This window comes from Erpetoichthys calabaricus, chromosome 6 (assembly GCF_900747795.2).
Source record: "Erpetoichthys calabaricus chromosome 6, fErpCal1.3, whole genome shotgun sequence".
Classification (NCBI taxonomy): domain Eukaryota; kingdom Metazoa; phylum Chordata; class Cladistia; order Polypteriformes; family Polypteridae; genus Erpetoichthys; species Erpetoichthys calabaricus.
In genome coordinates, this window is record NC_041399.2 from 3,643,235 (window position 1) to 3,667,499 (window position 24,265).

At 45.4% G+C, this 24,265-nt stretch overlaps 1 protein-coding gene across 1 annotated transcript in view; it reads left to right on the top strand.

Moving 5' to 3' along the window:
- Nucleotides 1-4,285: 4,285 nt before the first annotated feature.
- Nucleotides 4,286-24,265, top strand: part of c1ql3a (complement component 1, q subcomponent-like 3a) — a 75,035-nt gene continuing 55,055 nt past the window's right edge. Inside the window, exon 1 of the mRNA XM_028803368.2 lies at nt 4,286-5,406. Coding sequence (XP_028659201.1) covers nt 4,807-5,406 — 600 coding nt within the window. The 5' untranslated portion in view covers nt 4,286-4,806. The remainder of the gene's footprint in view (nt 5,407-24,265) is intronic.

Sequence of the window (24,265 nt, forward strand, 5' to 3'; positions counted from 1 at the left end):
GACTGAGAAAGTCTTGAGACCCTCCACTTGTACCCACTTTGACTGTGGTGGAGATTTCATCTGAAGTGGAGTCCACCAGTCGACCCTCAGTAACCCATGATGACAAAGTGACAACATGGAACCAGAAAGCTTTGCAAACGTATTAAGAATCAAAACCTGAAATCTCTCATTCCTAGAAGACCCTCGCAGTGGCACTCTGGTCCATCCTGTTGGCTTCACTGAACTTCATTGTAGTCCACCTGAAACTGAATTTAGTGGGCTTCATTGACAAAGGTAGACATGTACCTCTGTCCCACAACGTCAGGACAAAAACCTGGCCATGGAGTCCAGGGGGCTCTCTGTAGACCCCTGTGATCAAATTGGGCTGAGGCCCAACTTCTAAAGCTTCAAGTGCCCCCAAGAGCACAATGGCATCAAGAATTGTGGGACGGAAGACATTTAGCTCCTCCACGACTCTTCCTAGAGTGGGCTGTCCAGCCACACTGAGAAACCCAAGAAGAGGGTCCGCATTCTGGGATGTGACCGAGAGGCCAATGGCCACTCTGACAGAGCTACTGAAGTCCTGTGCTGAGACAAGAAGATCATCTCAGCTACACCACGTCTGTCAGACCGTCATGTCGATGGGGCTGGAAGGAGGCCACTCCTGAGCTCAGGGCGTTTCACACTCAACTTGGGGGGCTCTAAGAACGGGTGGTCTGGAGAATCAAAAACTCCAAGCACTCGGTCTGATGAAGACCAGGCACCGCTCGTCACCTGTCTAATGCCATCTCTACACTGATGCCATGCTGTGGTGATAAGGAGACCCTTCAGAATCGAAGGAAAGAGGAACGCAGCCAAATACAAGAGAGGTCCTTGGAGAAAACCTGCAGCTCCAGAGAGAGAGAGCACACCACCTCAGACTGGGGTGACGGCTCAATGACCAGACAGTGCAGGAGTGGCCTGGGGACAAGTCTCCCTCTGAGGGTCCTCGAGACTTCAACCCTGAGGAGGGTCCTGAAGATGGCGGTTCACAGACGCTCCCCATCCCGTCAGATGGAGCTTCGGAGGATCAGAATGGGATCAGCTGGCCAAATGTGGGAGTGCAAAGCTTGTAGAGACTTCGCCAAGAAGACCCCAAGCAGGAATTGTTACGTTCTGCAAAGTACTGAATTAAGAGTCTCGGTGCTTCAAGGAACGACAGATCAGAAGACAGTTATCTTCACTTTGGGGGGGCGTCAATGGACAAAAATGACAAACGTTTGGGTTTCAAATTAAATCAATAAAAGTGTGCAGAAAGTGAGGGGGTCTCAAGACTTTCACAGTCCACCCACTGCATTATCATTGTTGTGATTAACTTTACAGTTTATTATTGTATTGTGTGTGTGTGTGTGTGTGTGTGTGTGTGTGTGTGTGTGTGTGTGTGTGTGTGTGTGTTTATCATGATGTTCATTTTTACCTAAAGTGGTCTGCTAGCTCAGTGATTGTGCTGCTCCTTCACTAATCCCTCACATGTGTGCAGTTTGCGTGCTCTCCCCGTGTCTTTGTTGGTTTTCCTCTCACGTCGACAAAGACACGCCAGTCGTGGTAATCCAAAGCGGTCCGACTCTGAGTGGCCGTCTCGTCCCGGGTTGTGTCCTGCCTCGTGCCCAGTGCTGCTGCGAGAGGCTCCATCTTGACCCCATAAGCAGCCCTGGACTGCGTTAAAGGAGCTGCCCGTGACGCTGAGCTGTAGTCACAGCTTGAATTGTGCTACATGAATTATTAAGAGCGTCCTGCAAACTGAACTCATCTTCTTCTCATTTTTGGTTTCAGGTCTGCCACCGCGGCCTGGTCAGATGTCCACAGGGTCAACTTACTGTGTGACCCCCACGGGCCACCCAAGAAAATGCGGAACCTGCTGAAGTAAGCGTATGAAGCATGGAGAGAGCACCTCACCTGGCAGCTGCCACCTCATTAATTCAACAGTTAAGTAAAAGGCGCTATATGAGATGATGGTGTTAATTGCATGTGTCAGCCGCTGTATAAACAGCTGTGTTATTTGCTTCTTCAAACAGCTCAGAGTGTAAGGCACTATATATAAAGTGACCTTGTAATCCATCATTTTCCAACCCGCTGAAACCAAACACAGGATCACGGGGGTCTGCTGGAGCCAACACAGGCAGCAAGGCAGGAACCAATCCCGGGCAGGGCGCCAACCCACCGCAGGACCTTGTAATCTCACTATTAAATAGTTCAATGTGTAAGGCACTATATAAAATGACCGTTGTAATTGCATTGTTAGAGGGTTCAGTTTGAAAGGCGCTCTATAATGTAACCTCATTAGGGTCTAATAAGCAACATTGAATGGTTGTGCTATTCAAAGTATATTATTAAGCCGTTTAGTGTGCAAGGCGCTATATAAATGGACCTTGTTAATTGCTGTTTGAAACGGCCCAGTGTGTAAGGCGCTACTTAAAAATATCCTTGTTAATTGCAATCGGTAAATGAGCTGACATGTAAGGCGCTATATAACTCGGAGTTTGTTCGTTGTTTCCTTAAACGTTTGAGATCGCATTGTTAGACGGCTCGGTGCGTGAGGCAGCACATGAAGTGGCCGCGCTCATCGCGCCATTAAACGATTCACTTTCTGCGGTGGGCTGGCGCCCTGCCGGGGGGTTTTGTTTCCTGCCTTGCGCTCCGTGTTGGCTGGGATTGGCTCCAGCAGACCCCCGTGACCCTGTAGTTAGGATATAGCAGGTTGGATAATGGATGGATGGCTGGATGGCTGGCTGGCTGGACGATTCGCTGTGCAAGGCGCTGTGTGACTTGAGAACAGACTGGCATGTAAGGCGCTATATGGCTGAACTTTGTTAACTGCTGCTTTAAACGGCTCTCCATAGAAGACGCCGCACAAAACAACCCTGTTGGTCGCATTGTAAACGATGTAATATGTAAGACGCTATATACATGGGCCTTGTTATTTGCTGGTTTAAAATATCCAGAGGATGATGCGCTAAATGAATTGATTTGCTTAATTACCTTGTTAATGGCCTAGTAGGTAAGGCGCTACGTTAATTAACTTTGTAAGCTGCTGCGTTAAACGGATCTGTATTTACAGTAAGAGGCCACACAACACAACCTTGTTAATTGCATTGTAAGCGATCCAAAATGTAAGCCGCTATATAAATCCATCCATCCATTAGCCAATCCGCTATATCGTAACTACAGGGTCACGGGGATCTGCTGGAGCCAATCCCAGCCAACACAGGACGCAAGGCAGGAAACAAACTCCGGGCAGGGTGCCAGCCCACCGCAGGGCACACACACACACACACACACCAGGGACAGTTTAGGATCGGCAATGCACCTAACCTGCATGTCTTTGGACTGTGGGAGGAAACCCACGCAGACACGGGGAGAACCCTGCGAGGCAGCAGCGCTACCCACTGCGCCACCGTGCCTCCCGCGCTATATACTGTAAATGGACTTTGCTAACTGCTGCTGTAAACAGTTCTGTATATACAATAAGACGACGCACAGCACAACCTCGTTAACTGCGTTGTAAGCGGACTCAAAGGTAAGGCGCTATATAGCTTTGTTAATTGCTTCTTTGAACGGTTCAATATGTAAGACGCTATATAAAACAATTCTGCTAACTGCATTATTTTAGTACCTGACAGACTGAACCGTTTAACAATGCATGTAGCAAGATTGTTTTATATAGCGTCTTACACACTGACCGTTAAACAGACCAGCGTGTAAGGCGCTGTACACAATAACCTTGTAAACTGCACCGATAAACGGTCTAATATATAAAAATTAACATACGTGTTTTAAGTGTTTATTTAAAGGGCTCAAACCGTCAAACCGGCCTTAAACGTTTGAATTTGCATATGAATATGAAATAACGTTTGAATTCGTGGAGCTTCATGACGCAGCTTCGTTAAACGGCTCAGTATATAAGGCAGCCCGTGAAATGGCCGTGTTAATTACGCCGATAAACGGTCCCGTGTGTAAGGCGCTATATAAACTGACTGAGACCCCCAGCTCATTGAGTTCGGACAGGAGACGCACTTCACTTCACGTGACGCGGCCATTCACGCAGACGCGGGTGTGTTGTGGAGTGCGGAGCGGAGTGAGTCAGTTGAGTTGCGCTCGGTCTGCTCTCTCACTCTCACTCTCTCACTCTCTCACTCTCACTCTCTCACTCTCTCACTTTCACTCTCTCTTTGCTTATCAGATCCACCAAATGAACTCTGAAGGAGCTGCGAGGACCGCCGCAGATCGCCTCCCACTTTAATTCCTGACGTGTTTGCTTTCTTTTTCTTACTTTCTTTTTTCATTTGGGGGGCTCCCCTGTGACTCGCTCAGACGACAGCGGCGGCAGCGGCGGCTGGTGGTCTCCACCTCGTCTCTCCGCGCTCTCCCGCTCACCCTATAGCGCAACTCGATTTTTATCTCTGAAGTGGGATGGCTCGCAAAAGTCGATCGCCTTCGAGAGCATAAAAATGAAGTGGTGATGCTGCGCTGCCGAGAGCTGCCGGCTCGCGGACGGACCGAGGGACGGGCGGACTGGCGGACCTGCTCTGAAGCCGAGCGCTCAGGTGTCGTTGGACGCCGTCGCACCTGAAGACTCAGTGACGGGCCACTCCGAGGAGCCACAGAGAGGCGACTGGAAGGGGGAGCGCGCGCGCGCTTATCGATCCGTCCACCGAAACCCGATTCTCCTTAGCGAGGCTCCGCTCGACCAGCAAAATTTCGTCCAAAAGCAGACAAGACGATCGCCCCGCGCTGACACGAATTGTCGGCAGGAAGCGGCTCATCGCCGCCGGGGCTCTGGGGGTCGTCATGGTTCTGGTCTTGGTGATCCTCATTCCGGTGCTTGTCAACTCGGCAGGGACTTCGGCCCATTACGAGATGCTCGGCACCTGCAGGATGGTCTGCGACCCCTACGGGACTAAGTCGCCCAGCAGCACCGCCACCGCAGAGACCATTCGGGACCACAGCCTGATCCAGTCGTTGCCCACCTTCATCCAAGGACCGAAAGGAGAACCGGGCCGACCGGGGAAGGTTGGCCCTCGGGGACCCCCGGGAGAGCCGGGGCCTCCAGGTCCGGCGGGACCCCCTGGGGAAAGGGGAGAGCCTGGCCGACCAGGATTACCCGGACCGCCCGGTCCGCCGGGCCCAAACGTGGCAGCCGGGGCGATCAGCGCCGCCACGTACAGCACGGTGCCCAAAATCGCCTTCTACGCCGGGCTTAAGAAGCAGCACGAGGGATACGAGGTGCTCCGGTTCGACGACGTAGTCACAAACCTGGGAAACCACTACGACCCCACGACCGGCAAGTTCACCTGCTCCATCCCTGGCATCTACTTCTTCACCTATCACGTCCTCATGCGAGGGGGCGACGGGACCAGCATGTGGGCGGACCTCTGCAAGAACAACCAGGTGAGCGAGCTGAAGGCAGGTAACTCGGCCGGGGCTCCGCTGGTGCGCAGCGAAGGTTTGGGTAAAGTGAAGAAGAGGGGCGAGCAGCTTTTGGGGATTGGGGGGGATAGCGAAAGCGGAGGCTGGTAAAAGTTATCGGATCGGCGAAATAATTCTGAACGAGAGCTGCGCGAGTATGGAGGAGAAGCAGCGACTGGGACCAGCGCCGTGTATCGTTCCTGCCGAACGGCTGATGCTCCCGGGGTAGGGCACGGTCCCTCGCGTACGTGACTTTAAGAATATTAAGCTGTTTTATCATTATTGTTATTATTAAAGATTATCAATTCAGTTCAGATCACGTTATTTTGTATAGCGCCCTTCGCAGAGCGCAGTCACACTATCTCAGGTATATGTATATACTCGTATAATATATGATGTTACTCTTATTACTCTTATTAGTATAACGGTGTACCTTCGGCCATTGGGCTCCGGCTACCGCGGATGTCAATTAGCGTCCTAAGTTGACCGAAACTTTAAGAATTATTTCTGGGGGGAAATAAATAAATAAATAAATAAGTAACCCGACCTCCCATCTCCCGGCTGATTCTGATTAATCCGACAGCCGCGACTCGACGACTCCCGTTATTCGGTCTCCAGATGTCATGTAAACTCCGGTACTTCGCGGTGCGCGCGCCCCTTTTTTTGTTCCAAACTTCACTCCAGCTGCTGGATTGAGCGCGCGCCTTGCCCGCTCAGCTTCTTCCAGTTCTTCCAGTTCTCCCAGTTCTCCTGGCCCACAGCACTACTTTCTCGGACACGTTAGCGCCATACGACTTTGGATTTTAGGCTCTGGTCGGTCACGTTTGAGTCGGACTTCTGTTTAAGTGTCAGGGTGGGAAGGGACCGTCAGCTAAGGAGACAGAAAACAAACAAACAAACAAAAAGGAATACAAAAGTTGAATACCAGCAATATGGTAGACACCTGTGCAAGGCACTATATAGGGCACCACAATGGCTCGATAGGTAGACACAGTTTCTATATTGACAGATAGAAAACATTCTGTGAGTAATTCTAGATGGACAGATATGAAATACGCCATATAATAAATAAATAGACTGCAATTTTCAACACTCCTCACCTTTAATATATGAAAGGCACTACATAAGAAATATATAAGCGACAGATAGAAATCCTGCATTTAAAACACTGGCTTTATCCTCACAACCTATAAAAAGACACAATATAACAGATAAATGAATGCAGTTTTGAACACCCGCTTTATTCTTATCACTTCCATATATAAAAGGCGCTATATAATAGACTAATAGATTTTTAAAAGGCCTAATTTATGCGAGCGATAGATAAGCTGCAATTTTAAACCCCAGCTTTACCCCCCGTGTTCTACATATGGAGTCCACTGTATGATAGATGAACAGAAAATGCGCCATATAAGCGACAGATAAACTGAGAGACAAACTGCAGTTTAAATCTCCACCCCTTCAGTATTTGAAAGGCACTATAATTAGATATAAAGATACACTGCGGTTTTAAACACTGGCCTTATCCCCATCTTCCACACCTGAAAGGCACCATATAACAGATACATGGCTATAACACGTGCAGTGTAATCCACAGATATACAGGTAGCAGATTTAAAGACTGGTCTTACTCTGCACCGTCCATAGGATAACAGATAACAGTTGGAGTTCTAACACCAACTTGGTTCCCATATCTTCCATATATTAAAAGATGCCATGTAATAGATTAATCGACACAAGCCTAAAAGCCATAGAGTGCAATTTGAAACACTGGTTTTATCTGTCATCGTCCACATATGAAAGGCGCCATATAATAGATAAATGGACAGAAAAAGTGCAGATATAATCGATAGAAATTAAGACAGTTTAAATCTTATCCGCATATATATATATCATATATCATCATTCATTATATATCCATCCACTTACAAAATATAATAGATAGACTGCAACTTTAAACCCAGGCTTTATTCGCATGTAGGAAGGGCGCTATATAAGAGAAACTCAGAATAAGGGACAGCAGTTTGAAACGCTGGATTTGTCCCCGCATCTTCCAAATATGAAAGACGCTATATAATAGAAAAATAAAGAGAAAAAAAAATGTTATAGATAACAGATGGAATCATGGGCTTTGTCCCCACTCTTTCCTTGTATGAAATTCACTATCTGATAGAAAAATCGATACAAAATACACAATATAGTTAACAGATGTCCATTTAACCGCCGACTTTGTCCGCATCCTTCCGTTTTGTGTCAGTGTGTTAAGGTCGCCATGTCGTCATACGGTCACCTCCTACAAAAGCCGATGCTGAAGCGACCTTGTGTTTTTTTATTATTCCTCTATCTATCTATCTATCTATCTATCTATCTATCTATCTATCTATCTATCTATCTATCTATCTATCTATCTATTATATAGCGCCTTTCCTATCCTATCTATCTATCTATCTATCTATCTATCTATCTATCTATCTATCTATCTATCTATCTATCTATCTATCTAATTGCACACACCGTCCATACATGCGCAGTGGCTAAAGGCGCTCACAGAGGAGAACACAAAGCTGCTCGTCCGCACACACGCGCGACTCCACGTTCTTATCAGATAAAGTTAAATATTTAAGTGTTGCCATTTTTATGATATATGACTATAATAGAAGCAGTGCCATACATAGGAAATGAAAAGTAGCGTATGACAGACATGAAAGGCCCACTAAAGGCATATAAAGCACAGAACAAAAGATGGACATGAAAGACGCTATATAATAGATGAGCTGATTCGGAGCTGCCACGAGAAATCCGCACACGTGAAGCGCAGCGGTGTCCCTTTTACGCAGTTTAATTAATTCCCACTTTCCCAAGCCGTCCGTCCTGCTCGTTCATATTTAGCGAGTTCTCCGCCTATCTGTCTCGTCTCGGTACGAGTGACAGTGCGGGCCAGTCTGAGGCTCTGTCCCCTCCATCGAGCGAGCGTGCGGGTCAGCAGAAAGTTACCAGTTGGGTCCGAGAGCGCGGCCGGGAGCGCTGGAGCGGCGAGGCGGGGGCGCATTACGAAGTGTCACCGGCGGTGACAACATTGAGAGGGAAAGCTGTCAGGCGGCGTCACGTGACGCCGAGCGAGCGCATTTCGAACCCAATTAGTCGCGCGATCTTCATTGACAAACACGAGCAGAGGCACAAATGAGTCACCCGACCGAGAGATGAGTGACGCGCACGCGATAACTGAGCCCGCCGTGAATCGGACACGAGATGCGCCGCGCTCACCTGTCAGCTCTGCTACCTGTCGAAATAAAGGACAACAGAAACAAATAAGAAATCGTTTAAAAAGTAGGAGGAACAAATAAGACAGTGCCGTTTAAGAAATGACGGAGATACCTAAAAGCAGGCATTTAAAAGTTGAAGCGTCACGCAAAGCTACCAAGATGAGCCTCGAAAACCTCATTTAGTTAGATAGATGCTTTATCTTTGCTTTACACTTTTAGTTGAACATTTTATACGAAAAATACGTAAACCGTTAGAGACGTGTTTGACTTTTCAGAGCCTCGGGCATTTGGGGTAGGAGAGAGAAAAATCGCGAGTGGTCTCCGCTCGACTTTAACGTATACTCAGATATGGGGATGGATATTTGAGGAGTAAACCGCAAGACAAAGATTATATCTTTATATTATGTACATTAAAGAGGCCATCAACAACAAATCAAATCAAATTAATAATATATTGAATAATTATTATAAAAGTAAAGTTGAATAAATCGGATCTGCACCTGCACGAATAGCCTAAAAGTTGATAGAAATCAACGTTTTGTACCGAATTTTGTACTTGTATGCAAAACTTGGTTGACTTAAGTGAAAGAGCACTCATGTTATCGTGTTTACACACACACACACACACACACACACTCACACACACACACACACACACACACACACACACACACACACACACACAGACATCATTACAAAAATGTTTTTTTCGGACTCAGGGAGGTCTAAACCGTCGAGATGCATCAAAATCTTGAAACTGAATTTGCGGAGGATTCTAATACTCACCCTGTACTTCGTATACGCGAAAGTAAAAAGCGAGAATACAAAAGTGGACGAGTTAGGGGCGCAGACACCGACGACTAGGACAGCCGGGGCTTCACGTTTCCGCGGACGCGCACGATGTTCGTCGGTGGTCTCGAAAAGAAGAGGACGGGCAGCGGCAGGACACAAAGCCGAAAGAATTCATTTGGGCGTCACACAGCTGGAGAAATCGGCCAAAAATATTAAGAAATCCGAATGGGTTGCTCTGTTAGGGAGCCTTACAGGTACATTTACACTGCACGGATTTCTTCTTCTTCTTCTTACCCGAAGCACATGTCGAGTAAGCGACGCACACGATGACTCAGAGCCGGGGACTGAGTCACAAAACTCCGCTGTTTGAAATTGTGACCCAGCGCTTCAGGTATTCGACCGGGGAGAAGACAACGTCGGAATGGCTGAGATAATAATAATAATTATTATAATAATAAATTTAAAATAAAATCCTGTACACACACCGCTAGAAAGGTTAAAATTATGAAGTAAAATATGGGAAAGGCGCTACAATGATCTATTTCAGGATTATGGAGGTAAATACTTGAAAGGCTGTCATCTGTCGCAATTAGGAAGAAAATAAAGGAAGGACACTATATTAAACTATTTCAAAGTAATGGAGTAAAATATGTAAAGACGCGTTATCTGTCTGTCTTATTGTAATTCACTGTCATCTATCTATTGTCGCCATTCAAATATCGTATAAAACCTCTTACATCTACTATATATCACAAACATATCTATCTATCTATCTATCTATCTATCTATCTATCTATCTATCTATCTATCTATCTATCTATCTATCTATCTATCTATCTATCTATCTATTTATTATATAGTGCCTTTCATATCTATCTATCTATCTATCTATCTATCTATCTATCTATCTATCTATCTATCTATCTATCTATCTATCTATTATATAGTGCCTTTCATATCTATCTATCTATCTATCTATCTATCTATCTATCTATCTATCTATCTATCTATCTATCTATCTATCTATCTATCTATTATATAGTGCCTTTCATATCTATCTATCTATCTATCTATCTATCTATCTATCTATCTATCTATCTATCTATCTATCTATCTATTATATAGTGCCTTTCATATCTATCTATCTATCTATCTATCTATCTATCTATCTATCTATCTATTATATAGTGCCTTTCATATCTATCTATCTATCTATCTATCTATCTATCTATCTATCTATCTATCTATCTATCTATCTATCTATCTATTATATAGTGCCTTTCATATCTATCTATCTATCTATCTATCTATCTATCTATCTATCTATCTATCTATCTATCTATCTATCTATCTATCTATCTATTATATAGTGCCTTTCATATCTATCTATCTATCTATCTATCTATCTATCTATCTATCTATCTATCTATCTATCTATCTATCTATCTATCTATCTATCTATCTATCGATGAGTTTCAAAGAGTCGGATGAGCTCCGTGCTCAGTTTGAAGAAGCTGCTGTCCCACTAAAGATGTCCCTTTTATCCACCTATTAGGAGCCTTTTCAAAGCCCAAGGAGCCTTCTTCATGTGCGAAGATGCCATCCCAAAAAGAAATGCTTTTGTGTCAAGCAAGGGGTTAACAAGGAACTAACCACACAGCCCGGTAAAGTGCCGTGACAGAGCCGAGTGTGACCGGACAAGCGCGCCTTAACCTAACAGTGGTTAAGGTTTTGGACCCCAGAGCCTGCGGTGTGTGACTACGAGCGAGTCACTTCACCCGTCTGTGGTCCATTTGGGAAAACCAAAAGAAATGGAACCAGCTTGTAGCTCAAATATGATAAATGGTCGTGGATAAAGGAGTCCGCTGTATTAATATTTAATAATCATAAGGGACACGCAGAGCAGGGCAGAACGCACAACGTCCTCACGGCCACAGCAGCACTTTTCTTCCCTTAAGAACTGACTCAGTATGAATACATGTACCTTGAATTGTGACCCTTTAGTGGGCTCCGTCCCCAGAAGCCCGGCAGGTCACTGACACGTCACCATCCTCAGCTTCATTCCATCCATTCGGGCTTCTTGTCGGTTTTGCCGTTCACAAACGAATTTGTTCGTAATTTGTTACTTTATTCACTCGCACTTGCAAAACGTTACAAGGCGTAATCAGCGCTCAGTGTCGGCGCTCATACAAACACAAACAGGACTGAGGGGAATTAAAACAGCCGACGAAAAAGGCAACTGCGCGCGTATTGGTGGTGTCGAAGCCCCTAGCAGACAAATATACAATAATAATAATAATCATAATAATAATACAAGAGAGAAAGGCCGCGTCTGTTCATTACGCTCGAGTTAAGGCCGAGTTATTCCGCCATTTGTACAGATGTCGGGTCTCAGCTTCAGCCCTGTCATGTTGGTCTTTTTTGTCCATTTTTTTGCGCCGCCCTTTGCGTTATAAAGTTCCCGTTTAGGAAGCTCTTCGTGTCCATAATATTACATTATTTTCGTAGTTGTAGAAGTAGGATTTCAAGCTCCGAGGCTGTGGGTTCAAATCTCGCTGACACTGTGTGACCCTGAGCGAGTCACTTCACCTGTCCGTCCTCCAAGTGGAAAACTAAAAGAAATGGAACTGACTGAGTCTCAAATGTTGAAAGTCACGTTGAATAAAGACATCAGCCGAATAAAAAGTGATGGCGATTAGAAAGGATTGAAAGGCACTCTTTAGATAGATAGATAGATAGATAGATATGAAAGGCACTATATGATAGATATAGATATGCAGGCAGTGTGGTGTAATTGCAGGGCTTCATATCCTAAGGCTGTGGGTTTAAATCCCAGTACTGTGACCCTGAGCCAGTCACTTCACCAGCCTGCGCTCCAATTGGAAAAAAATGAAATAGAACCTTTTGTGTCTTAAATGTCATAAGTCGCCATGGAAAAGAGCGTCTGCAATGCAGTAATAATCTTAACAATCAATGAAGATTTCTTTACACAGCACACCGCTTCTTTTTTATACAACTGCTATCAATTTAAGTAGAACTAATTCATTATCTGATATAGCGCCATTAACAAAACGCTCAGTGACTAGGAGTTTTCGAAAGGACATCATGAATGTGAAGTCCCTCATGTGTGTAGATATGACCGGGGTCTGTTCCGAGGGCCCCCAAAAACGGCAGGCTGAGCGTTTTTGCCGTGCCAGGCAGAAATCGTCTCATTATGAGTGATGGCGTCCGCCTAAAGACCCAGTGAAGTTAATGAGCGCGGACAGGACCCCCAGTCCCGAGGCTTCCTTGTAGCTCTTTTTATTTTTTTCTCTCCCACACTTCTAAACTGTTTGATGTTTGATACAAAAGACGCGCAATGAGGCAAATCTGCTCAGCTCTGCTGGCGCCCCCAGCTGGCGAACTCACGAAGCTCACGTAGTCATTTGAACCCCCGTAAGGCCAAACTGAATGAGGTGCGTGTGCCTGGCGGACTTCTTCACAGGTTCTTAATTTTTTTTCTTCCTAACTAATAATTGAAAGAATAATTTGGGTTAAACATCGCAGGTCACCTTTGGCAAACAGGGAATCCATCATTGTCGGGATGAGTTGGTATTCACATTCGCAACGTTTTAATTAAACAGAAATCCGCCTGAGCTTTGTGACTCGGCCAAAGCATTAAAGAGGGCCGCGAATGATTTCAGATAAACGGATTGTGAGTTTATTTATTTATTTATTTATTTATTTATTTATTTATTTATTTTCTGTTTCTGCTGATATGTAACCTCCTTAAACAGCACTCAGCACGAGGTTGATCAGCCGCCCCTCTTCACCTCTCAAGGGGTCTCCAGTGTTAGGAGGCAACTGTCGCGATGGCGTCTCAAGATTTGGGCCTAGAAGATGACATTTGGTCTCTGAAAGGTGGAGTCCTCATCCGTCAACCTAAACAGCTTTAAGTCATGGCGGTGCTACTTTACGTCGTGGAGGTCGGGGTCTGCCGCTCAGCGCGAGACGATCTTTCTTTCTTTCTTTCTTTCTTTCTTTCTTTCTTTCTTTCTTTCTTTCTTTCTTTCTTTCTTTCTTTCTTTCTTTCTTTCTTTCGTATTCACCCGACCTATTATTGCGCTGCAGTTTTCATTTCTTCAGCTCGGCTATCAGTCTGGTCCAGGGCTTCTCAACGTTTCTTTTTATTTTCGTGCAAACCACACCCGGGAAGTGAGGGACTTTAATGCGCCACCATCCTCTCCATCTTAAATGATGAAGTATCATTCTATCTATCTATCTATCTATCTATCTATCTATCTATCTATCTATCTATCTATCTATCTATCTATCTATCTATCTATCTATCTATCTATCTATTATATAGTGCCTTTCACATCTATCTATCTATCTATCTATCTATCTATCTATCTATCTATCTATCTATCTATCTATCTATCTATCTATCTATCTATCTATCTATCTTGAGAGACAATCCCCATTACCATCACCAGTTGTTGGTGTTTGCCATTAGTTAGTGAAATCAACAATGAAATTTGGTGCCATGTGGGTACCAAAGGATACAGAGATTAAGACCAACAGTTTCTTCTTTGGGCACCTTGAATGGCTGCTCATCTATTGAATGAAGTGCCCAGAGCAGGGTACTCAGTGACAGATGATTCTGGTCCCCTCTCTTCTTTTAAAGGACTTGGGCTTGAAGGGGCACATTTGCGGTCATAGAGCTGGATGCCACATCGCTGTTTGTCCTGCAAGTCGTCCTGCGGTCTGAGGGTTAGTTAAGGACAGCGGGACACTCTTATTCTCTGCCGTACCTTCCTTTTCAGAGCAAGGCAGTTGCTCCTGCAGCTCACATACAGTATGTGCGACGTTATCTATCACTAAGTAATCAGCCTTTCACGTCTATTTTTTTTGTAATGTTTTTCATACTTTTGTGTGTTATATTAGCAATTTATATCAATTCATGTATGTCTCCATTTGTACTAGTATTCGTAGTGGTAGTAGTGATATTGTCCCATATTACATACACAGATTGATAAATAGATAGGTATACTTGACAGTCACTATATACTAAACAGATAGATAGATAGATAGATATGAAAGGCACTATATAACAGACAGATACTGGACAGCAGTAGACGTATCGTCAGGTGTACAGAGCGCAGTGAATTTCTTACCTCATAGACGTCCCTCCACCGTGCAGCACGTTGCCGATTGGCATCACAATAAAGACGACGGTCTTCAGGTGGAGGGCTGCTTCGTAGTTCACTGAGTGACCGAGTTGCTCACCTGATGTCCTCCTCGGCTTTGTTTCCACACCACTTGCCCAGATGTGCAGTTTACTTGTAATAATTCAAGCCGCTGCCTCGCAGTAAGGAGATCATCAGTTTGTGTCTCGGGTCCTCCCTGTGTGGAGTTTGCAAAGCACTTTGAGTAGTGAGAAAGTGCTATATGAATGTAAAGATTATAATTGTTATTATCTTAGTTATAAAGTATACATTTCTAGAATGTAACTTATTTTTGCTGTGTATTATTTATAGAATACTAATAATGATGCACTTATGAACTGGGTGATCATTTTATACTGCCAGTAAAGTCAGACATGTGAACTCATAAAGAACGATCCAGGACAAATCTCATTCATAATAAACTCTACTTCATCTTTTAAAATGCTGTATTAAAAATAAAAGAGTTAGCATTAGCTGCCATAAGTCAGGGTGTCTGTGAGAAATGTGAAGGTTTAGTTCATGAGGTTGAAGTACATTACCTGAGATATCTGAAATATTAAAATGTGTGCTTCAGGTTAAATGCTTCAAGTCCAGATATTCTCAATTATAACAGAGATTTGTCATTTGTCATCCTCTGATAGATGTCCATTGAGGGCTAGTAAAAGATCTAATCTGAAACGATACCCCACATTCCTCATTTCTGGGAGTGACTCTTAGAGGACTAGGACCACCAGTAAAGAATCAAACATGTCTTTTATTCATTTAGCTGATGCCTTTATCCAAGGCGACTTACAACATTTATGATAAAGTTGCTTCCATTTCTCTTTTGATTTCCCTTTTGGAGCAAAGGCAGGTCAGGTGACTTGCTCAGGGTCACACAGTGGTGTCAGCAGTGGGATTTGAACTCACAAACCTCAGGGTTTGAAGGCCAAAGCCTTAACCACTGCAACCTCTGAAGCCTATGAAAAAACTCGTAATCCCGGCCCGCCTTAAATCCCTTCGCACCTCTTCATCAGCATCTTTTGTGTTGTAAATGTGTCGATCAGCACAAGCAGCGAGCAGCCTGCTGTTCCATCCAAACCGCCATTGTCAACTTGGGCAAAAACATCTCCCAGCTCAAGTCTGTTTATCTGGTTGTGAGGTGCCAGGAGCTGTATAAGGTAACTAATATCTCGTCATTTGGAAAGCATGCATTTCACGTGTGTTCCGTGTCAGCAACAATCTGTGTAACTGTAGGATGATAGGAAATGCAAGGCAAGAAACGTCGAACACATAACTAAGACAGAAACTTTTTCAGGTTATAGTACTAATGACAAAATGTTGAGATGAAGTGTATAATATGTCAAGACTGAAGTCCAAATATCGAATAAACACTTTCACAAAAGGTACACGTATAACAAAACAAGTGCGCTTTTATTTAAGAATATAACTGAAGAAAAAGAAATCGGGTTAGAGTACGACACTGACACGACCGCTTGGGCGGTACAGCGGTAAGAACTGCTAACTCATAATCAAGAGGTCACGGGTTCGATTCTGGGCCCTTCCTAGATTTACAGTTTTGAGTAGTGAGCTGCTCTTATTGTTCCTATTATAGAATAAAACCATACATTTGATTTGAATCTCTAACAGCCGGTTTTATAGCTCACGGTAACCACTACACCACACTGTCTACCATTCATATTCATGATCAGCAACCTCAAAATAGCATAAGCTGACACTCCGCATACTGATATTATCATTTCTCCATTTTTACAAAGTTTTTTTTTGGAAAAACTTTGACCCCCTCATAACGGGCCCAGATAACAAATGCGACTCTACTGAGGTCTAAAGCTGATGGCAATGTGACGCAGTTGATGTGGCCTGCACAACGTCAGGTCCTTCTGCCCAGTTTTGCATTCTCTCGGCCCAAAGAAATCTCACTATGGCTCATTGATCAACTAAGGTGCAATCCCGCAGCGGAGCGTCCACGCTCATTTGGCTTCAACGAGACGAACAGCAGAGCGCAGTGTTGTGTGTGTTCAAACTACCCATAAGCCACTGTGAACGTGTTGTATCGCCGTTATCACAGAGTTTGCAAATGGCCTTTACTTTCTGACCCACTCTCACATATGGGCACTTTGTCGTTCTCTTTGGCAGTCAGTTAACTTTTATATTTGCAATATCTGAGCCTCCTGGTGGGTAAATAGTCTTTTAACTCTTTAAGGGTTGATGTCGACTTTTGCCAAAATTTAGGAGTAGAGGACGGTAATCAGCTCACCCTTACGTTTTAGTTCAACTCTCTTTGCTAGAAGGAAAGTGGCATAGCTTTGTTGATTTCATGTTGATTCCCGAAGCATGCATGAGTAGCAAAGAGCAAACAACCTCTAAAATGGCACCGACATCTGGCGAGACACCACGGCGAAACTGCAAAGCAAAATACTCCATACTCCGTTTTACGTAATTTCGTTGAATAGGACTCTGACCTGTCAGAATCTGAGTTTAATGCAAGTGATCTGGAGATGGATATCAAAAACAAAAGTGAGGTGCCAGCATCATCTGATCGGTCCCCAGCTGATTATAGTGCTGAACACTTTTGTGAAGCTGATGCACCTACACAAATGTTTGCCTGGTAGAACCACCACTTATGAGAGGTCAAGAGGTACAAACCATATTGTATCACATTGCAACCACCACCGCCACCCGCCCGCTGTGCTAAGACCCACTGTGCATTCCTGCTGATCATTGAGGTGCCCCCACACAGCCAATGCCACCAAAGAGATGCTGAACATGCACCAACAGAAGCCACAGCACATAGCAACAGACGTTTTATGTTGACGTAGGCTTTGTGGGCTTTTCAGAAAACTGAGTTTTTTGGAAAAAATATTCATCCCTCAAAGAGTTAAAAAATGGCACAGGCCACCTTAGGTCATTAAGAAGAAGGAGCAGACGTAATCTCAATGTGTAATGGAGCATCTCGCCATATTGGAGAGTGGCTGGCTGGGCCATAGGGAGCATTTAATTGATAAAGGGGGCTGAGCAGGGACATGAAGTATAAATTGTGTGATCAGTGAACACTTGTAAGATATAAGGCAAGGGGTCTTCAAACTTGAAATTCCACTTCTACCAGGGTTACGACTATGGAGGCTGAGTTCAGATGCAGGCGCAGTCAGACGGGATATGTGAGTGCTGAGCGTCCCAAGAAAAGCAATTTCAGAAACAAGATGAGAAGCTTCACGATGGGAGTAGCTTATCAGCTTGGCCAGCAGGAAATCGGTCTCCATTATGCAAAAAAGTCTGGACACCTAAACTCCAATCTGAAATGTCACCTCCACCTCAAAAATAAGAATATAAGAAGTTTAAACAACGAGAGGAGACCATTTAGTCCATCGAGCTTGTTGGACAAACGAAGGCCTGAGTGGAACGCCGGGTTTGAAAACTGAAAGCCGACACTCTTGTCGGTCACCAAGAGGAAAATGAGATCAATAAGGGAAGGCTTGAACATAAGATATCTGTGTGCTCTCGTGAGCTGGGGCTTTATATCTCACATACATATGCAATCATCTATGCCATCCATTTACGTTTGCTAGGAGAATTTCTTAAGATCTCCAGATTCAAAATGACTTTGTATTAAAGTCTGCTTGTTATTCCAGAGAAGTCTCTAGTAAGGTCAGAACACATCAGATATTTTTATTGATTGTATCAGAGCAGTTTAAATTATTATTACAAGGGAGTATAAAGATCTCTTTAAACTCAATTTTGGTAGGACGATGGAAAACGTCAAACAAGGTGTTAATCGAGGGCCTTTCCTCCATCTTACTTCAGACAAGAGAATCAATATTGTCAAAGTGAATATCCTCCCAAAGCCCCTCGATCTCTTTCAGAAAATCCCTACATACCTCGACAAATCCTTCTTTAAGAAATTACACTCAATTATAACATCATTGATCTGGAATTCGAAACGGCCACAGATCAGAAAGGCGACTCCACAGAGGCCTAACACTGAAGGCGACGTGGCACGGCCCGGCGTTCAATTCTATTACTGAGCAATGAAACATCAAAGCTGGCCAAAGACCTCAAATCTTCACCTGCTTGGTTAGCCACGGAAGGGAAATTTTGCTCTCTATCAGCGTTTCTTAAACTTTCATTTCTCGTAACCCTTCTTAGTGTTTTATCGAGAGCCAGTCAGATCTTGCCCCTCTTGGGGAGTCAGTTGATTGCGGTGTAATGTCGACTGCTTCAAAATTTCTGAGCATCGCATGACGAGACACCGCAAACCAGATGCAACCATTTAATACAACAGTCAATCGTGACTTCGCATGACCCAAAAGCAGGCAACCCACGACCCATAGTTTAAGAAACTTCACCCTAAATTCTCTTGGTACCCTCTTTGTAGGCTTTGCTCTGGTTACTAGTAATAATCGTGAAATTAACCAGCAACCCAGTGGTCCACCACTTTGTAAACCTAACCCTGACCCTAGTTAGGTTTGTTAGCCACACTTCTGCCATCTTCGACACCCGTTATGAAGGTTCCTCCACTTCTCTCTATCCTGTGCCTTCTCCATCGTGCTCCTCTGTCTCTTGCTTCATCTATCACCATACCTCTCCACCTGCACCATATTTGCACTCTTCTTGCTGTCCATGAGTCAGCCATGCGCCACACACGTTCTGCTTATCTTATCATTCTCTATACACCTATACTGACAATTCTTTTCTCCCAAATCCTCATTACTATTTGTTCTTGACCATCTTATTCCCAAACTCCGTCTCAGGTGTTATTTGGTCAAACACATCCAGCCTTCTCATAATCGCTTGGCTGAATGTCCAACTCTCGGCTCCATACAAGACTACTAGTGCATTGTGGACTCTTCATTTCATCCACAGTTTGATGTCTCTGCACCTTCAAAGTCCTCTTTGTAACTTAACCTCCTGCACCTCCTGCCAAACTTAAATTCTTCATCACGTCCATCTCACAGTCTCCATTCACCATGATCTCGCTTCCCAAATATATGAATCTGTCTACTCTTTCCAGCTCTTGAACTTTCTGTTCCAATCTGTTTGTTTCTTCTTGTTCACCAATCTTCATCCATTTTGCTTAATTCCACCTTCTCTGACTCTGATCCAAATACTCTCAATAGCTCTACTAATGCCGTTACACTCACTGCCGGAAGCGCCGTATCGTCTGCATATTCAAGACCTGTCACCGGTGCTCCACCGAGATCCAGTCTGCCACTGTTATCTGTTTCATCAACCTCCCTCAAGACCTGGTCCACCGCCAGGATGGACAAATATGGGGACATAAATACATCCTTGTCTTTCTCCTGTCTTGACTCCAGACCACTGGGTCCTCTCTTTTTCAATTCTCATGCACACTTCTGTGCTCTTCTACAGTTTGATAACCATCTTCATGATCTTCTCTGGTCTATCATCTCTTCCCATTATCACCCTCTTTTCATACTGAATCGTCAGCCTGTTTAAAATCTACCAAACACACATAAAGCTTTTGTGCAAACACCACTGACTTGTCTATAATTTGATGCATTATGAGAATTTGATCTTGACGTCCATGGACCGGTCTGAATCCATGTACGACTTGCTTTATCTTTGCAAATATTCGATTCAGAATTGCTCGAGTGAACACTTTTCCCACGACTCTTATGCATGCCGCTTGCATTATTACATTCTTTGTGACTTCCTTTCTTATGCAGGGTGTGGTCAGGCGTGATAACGACAGACTCGAAGGCAGTGAAATGTTGAGACACCAAATGGGTTGTTTCTTTTACACATCGAAGGATGAGAAAGAAAAGTGAAAAAAACAAAAATCACGTAAATGGCGTGTCTTGGTCCTTTTTTCTTCTACGGTTCACAAAAAGGTTTAGGGTGGTCTGGTTTCAACTGAGCTCCATCCAGCAACTTGCTTGGGCCTTCTGGGACATCTGGGATTTATGTCGATGGGATCGGAATGAGAGGCTCTACTTGCCCTCACTGGGCAGGTTCTCAGCATTATGAGGGAAGAAAGAGAAGAAGCATCAGCGCCCCCTCTCACCCCGGTGGGTTATTACATATACAGTGCATCCAGAAAGTATTCACAGCGCCTCATCACTTTGTCCACATTTTGTTATGTCACAGCCTTATTCCAAAATGGATTAAATTCATTTTTTTCCTCAGAATTCTACACACAACACCCCATAATGACAACATGAAAAAAGTTTACTTAAGGTTTTGGAGTTCTTGTCGTTGGTTTGGTTGAGTTCTGCTCCTTTATGTTTTGTTCTCAGAGAATCGGATTAAATAAATGGCTACACTTTAGTGTAGGTGCTGCACAAACACACGCATCACTCATAAAGTGCTCTTTATCAAGACCCCAGAAAAGGCTTCTTTTGGATTTAGTGACACTTACAAAGAAAGCATCAGTGAAGTGGTTAGTCACCTCATGTGAAGAGCCTTTGATACGTTGGTGGAATTACTTATAAATATGAAGGATTAACAGATCTTATACCGGAGTATAAAAAAAACAAGCTGTGACCACCGCAGTGTGAAAGTCCTCTGGTGGGCCGTGTTGTCAAGATGAATGGCTGCTCTACCGATGCCGTCCTTGTGGTGTTATTAAGAACAAAAGATGTCTTTGTTAAGGTCTCGTTACATAACAGGACAGGAGTAACAGATTAATCTCTGCAAGTCCTAAACTAAAATAAAATGAAAGCCAATGGTATTCCAGGCAGGGAAAAAATGGCAAACGGGACCAGAAGACGGACAAAACTTCAATTGTAATTTCTAGTGAAGTTTGCTACCCTCACTAGCACTGCCAGATCTCTCATTTTCCGTCGACACGATCAACCACCTGATCCACCCTGCCACCCTCTCTGTCACTCTCAGGATCGCCTTCACATGGTTTGAGTCCCGCCTCTCTCGGGATGTCAAGGATGCGGCAGGCAAGCACAGAAGTGTCCCAAAGATCCCTCTTCTCTTCTCTTCTCTTCTCTGGTCTCTCACCCATTCCTATGGTGTTTCTTATTGGTGTTTTGCCGATGATATGCAGCTGTGGCCGTCGTTCCCTTCCAGCGGACTACACATTATCAGCTGCCATCTGTGCCTGCCTCACTGATATTGCAACCGGGATGAAGGAACATCATGTAAAGGTCAGCCTGGCAAAGACCAGCCCAGCTTGTCCATCTAATTAGCACCCCCATCTCTGTTCAGCTTGGCTCACCCACCAAGTCAGTACTGAAACTTGGGGTGCTGGTCGATGGTCAGCTGTGCTTCACTGACTGTGTTGCTCTGGTTGACTTGGTCTTGCAGATTCACTTCTTACGTCAGTGGTTCTTAAACTGTGGGGTGGGCCCTCCTAGGGGGGTGTGAAGATGTGAAAAAAAGAACACAAGAATTGAAAATATGAAAAATCCATCTATTGAAACTAAAACAAATGAACTTAAACTACATTCTGATACTAGAAAAATAAATATAGAGTTAGATAAATGTCGATAAAAGTTAATCCATCCATCCATCCATCCATTGTCTCCCGCTTATCCGAGGTCGGGTCGCGGGGGCAGCAGCTTGAGCAGAGATGCCCAGACTTCCCTCTCCCCGGCCACTTCTTCTAGCTCTTCCGGGAGAATCCCAAGGCGTTCCCAGGCCAGTCGAGAGACATAGTCCCTCCAGCGTGTCCTGGGTCTTCCCGGGGCCTCCTCCCGGTTGGACGTGCCCGGAACACCTCCCCAGGGAGGTGTCCAGGAGGCATCCTGATCAGATGCCCGAGCCACCTCATCTGACTCCTCTCGATGCGGAGGAGCAGCGGCTCTACTCTGAGCCCCTCCCGGATGACTGAGCTTCTCACCCTATCTTTAGGGGAAAGCCCAGACACCCTGCGGAGGAAACTCATTTCAGCCGCTTGTATTCGCGATCTCGTTCTTTCGGTCACTACCCATAGCTCATGACCATAGGTGAGGGTAGGAACATAGATCGACTGGTAAATTGAGAGCTTCGCCTTGCGGCTCAGCTCCTTTTCACCACGACAGACCGATGCAGAGCCCGCATTACTGTGGATGCCGCACCGATCCGCCTGTCGATCTCACGCTCCATTCTTCCCTCACTCGTGAACAAGACCCCGAGATACTTGAACTCCTCCACTTGGGGCAGGATCTCGCTACCAACCCTGAGAGGGCACTCCACCCTTTTCCGGTTGAGGACCATGGTCTCGGATTTGGAGGTGCTGATTCTCATCCCAGCCGCTTCACACTCGGCTGCGAACCAATCCAGAGAGAGCTGAAGATCACGGCCTGATGAAGCAAACAGGACAACATCATCTGCAAAAAGCAGTGACCCAATCCTAAGTCCACCAAACCGGACCCTCTCAATGTCCTGGCTGCGCCTAGAAATTCTGTCCATAAAAGTTATGAACAGAATCGGTGACAAAGGGCAGCCCTGGCGGAGTCCAACTCTCACTGGAAACGGGTTCGACTTACTGCCGGCAATGCGGACCAAGCTCTGGCACTGATCGTACAGGGACTGAACAGCCCTTATCAAGGGGGGCCGGTACCCCATACTCTCGGAGTACCCCCCACAGGATTCTTTGTGGTCGTGTCGTCGGACTTGCGGCCACATGTCTTGGACACTCGGGTGAAGAGAGGGGCGGAGCTGTCAACTGATCACCACCTGGTGGTGAGTTGGCTTCGATGGTGGGGGAGGATGCCGGTCAGGCGTGGTAGGCCCAAACGTGTTGTGAGGGTCTGCTGGGAACGTCTGGCAGAGCCCCCTGTCAGAAGTAGCTTCAACTCCCACCTCCGGCAGAACTTCGACCACATCCCGAGGGAGGTGGGGGACATTGAGTCCGAATGGGCCATGTTCCGTGCCTCTATTGTTGAGGCAGCTGACCGGAGCTGTGGCCGTAAGGTGGTCGGTGCCTGTCGTGGCGGCAATCCCCGAACCCGCTGGTGGACACCGGCGGTGAAGGATGCCGTCAAGCTGAAGAAGGAGTCCTACGGGACCCTTTTGTCCTGTGGGACCCCGGAGGCAGCTGATAGGTACCGGCAGGCCAAGCGGAATGCGGCTTTGGTGGTTGCTGAGGCAAAAACTCGGGCGTGGGAGGAGTTTGGGGAGGCCATGGAGAATGACTTTCGGACGGCTTCGAGGAGATTCTGGTCCACCATCCGGCGTCTCAGGAAGGGGAAGCAATGCAGTGTCAACACTGTATATGGTGGGGATGGTGCGCTGCTGACCTCGACTCGGGACGTTGTGGGTCGGTGGGGGGAATACTTCGAAGACCTCCTCAATCCCATTAACATGCCTTCCAATGAGGAAGCAGAGCCTGGGGGACTCAGAGGTGGGCTCCCCCATCTCTGGGACTGAGGTCACCGAGGTGGTCAAAAAACTCCTTGGTGGCAGGGCCCCGGGGGTGGATGAGATACGCCCGGAGTTCCTCAAGGCTCTGGATGTTGTAGGACTGTCTTGGCTGACACGCCTCTGCAACATCGCATGGACATCAGGGACAGTGCCTCTGGATTGGCAGACCGGGGTGGTGGTCCCCCTCTTTAAGAAGGGGGATCGGAGGGTGTGTTCCAACTACAGAGGGATCACACTCCTCAGCCTCCCTGGAAAAGTCTATTC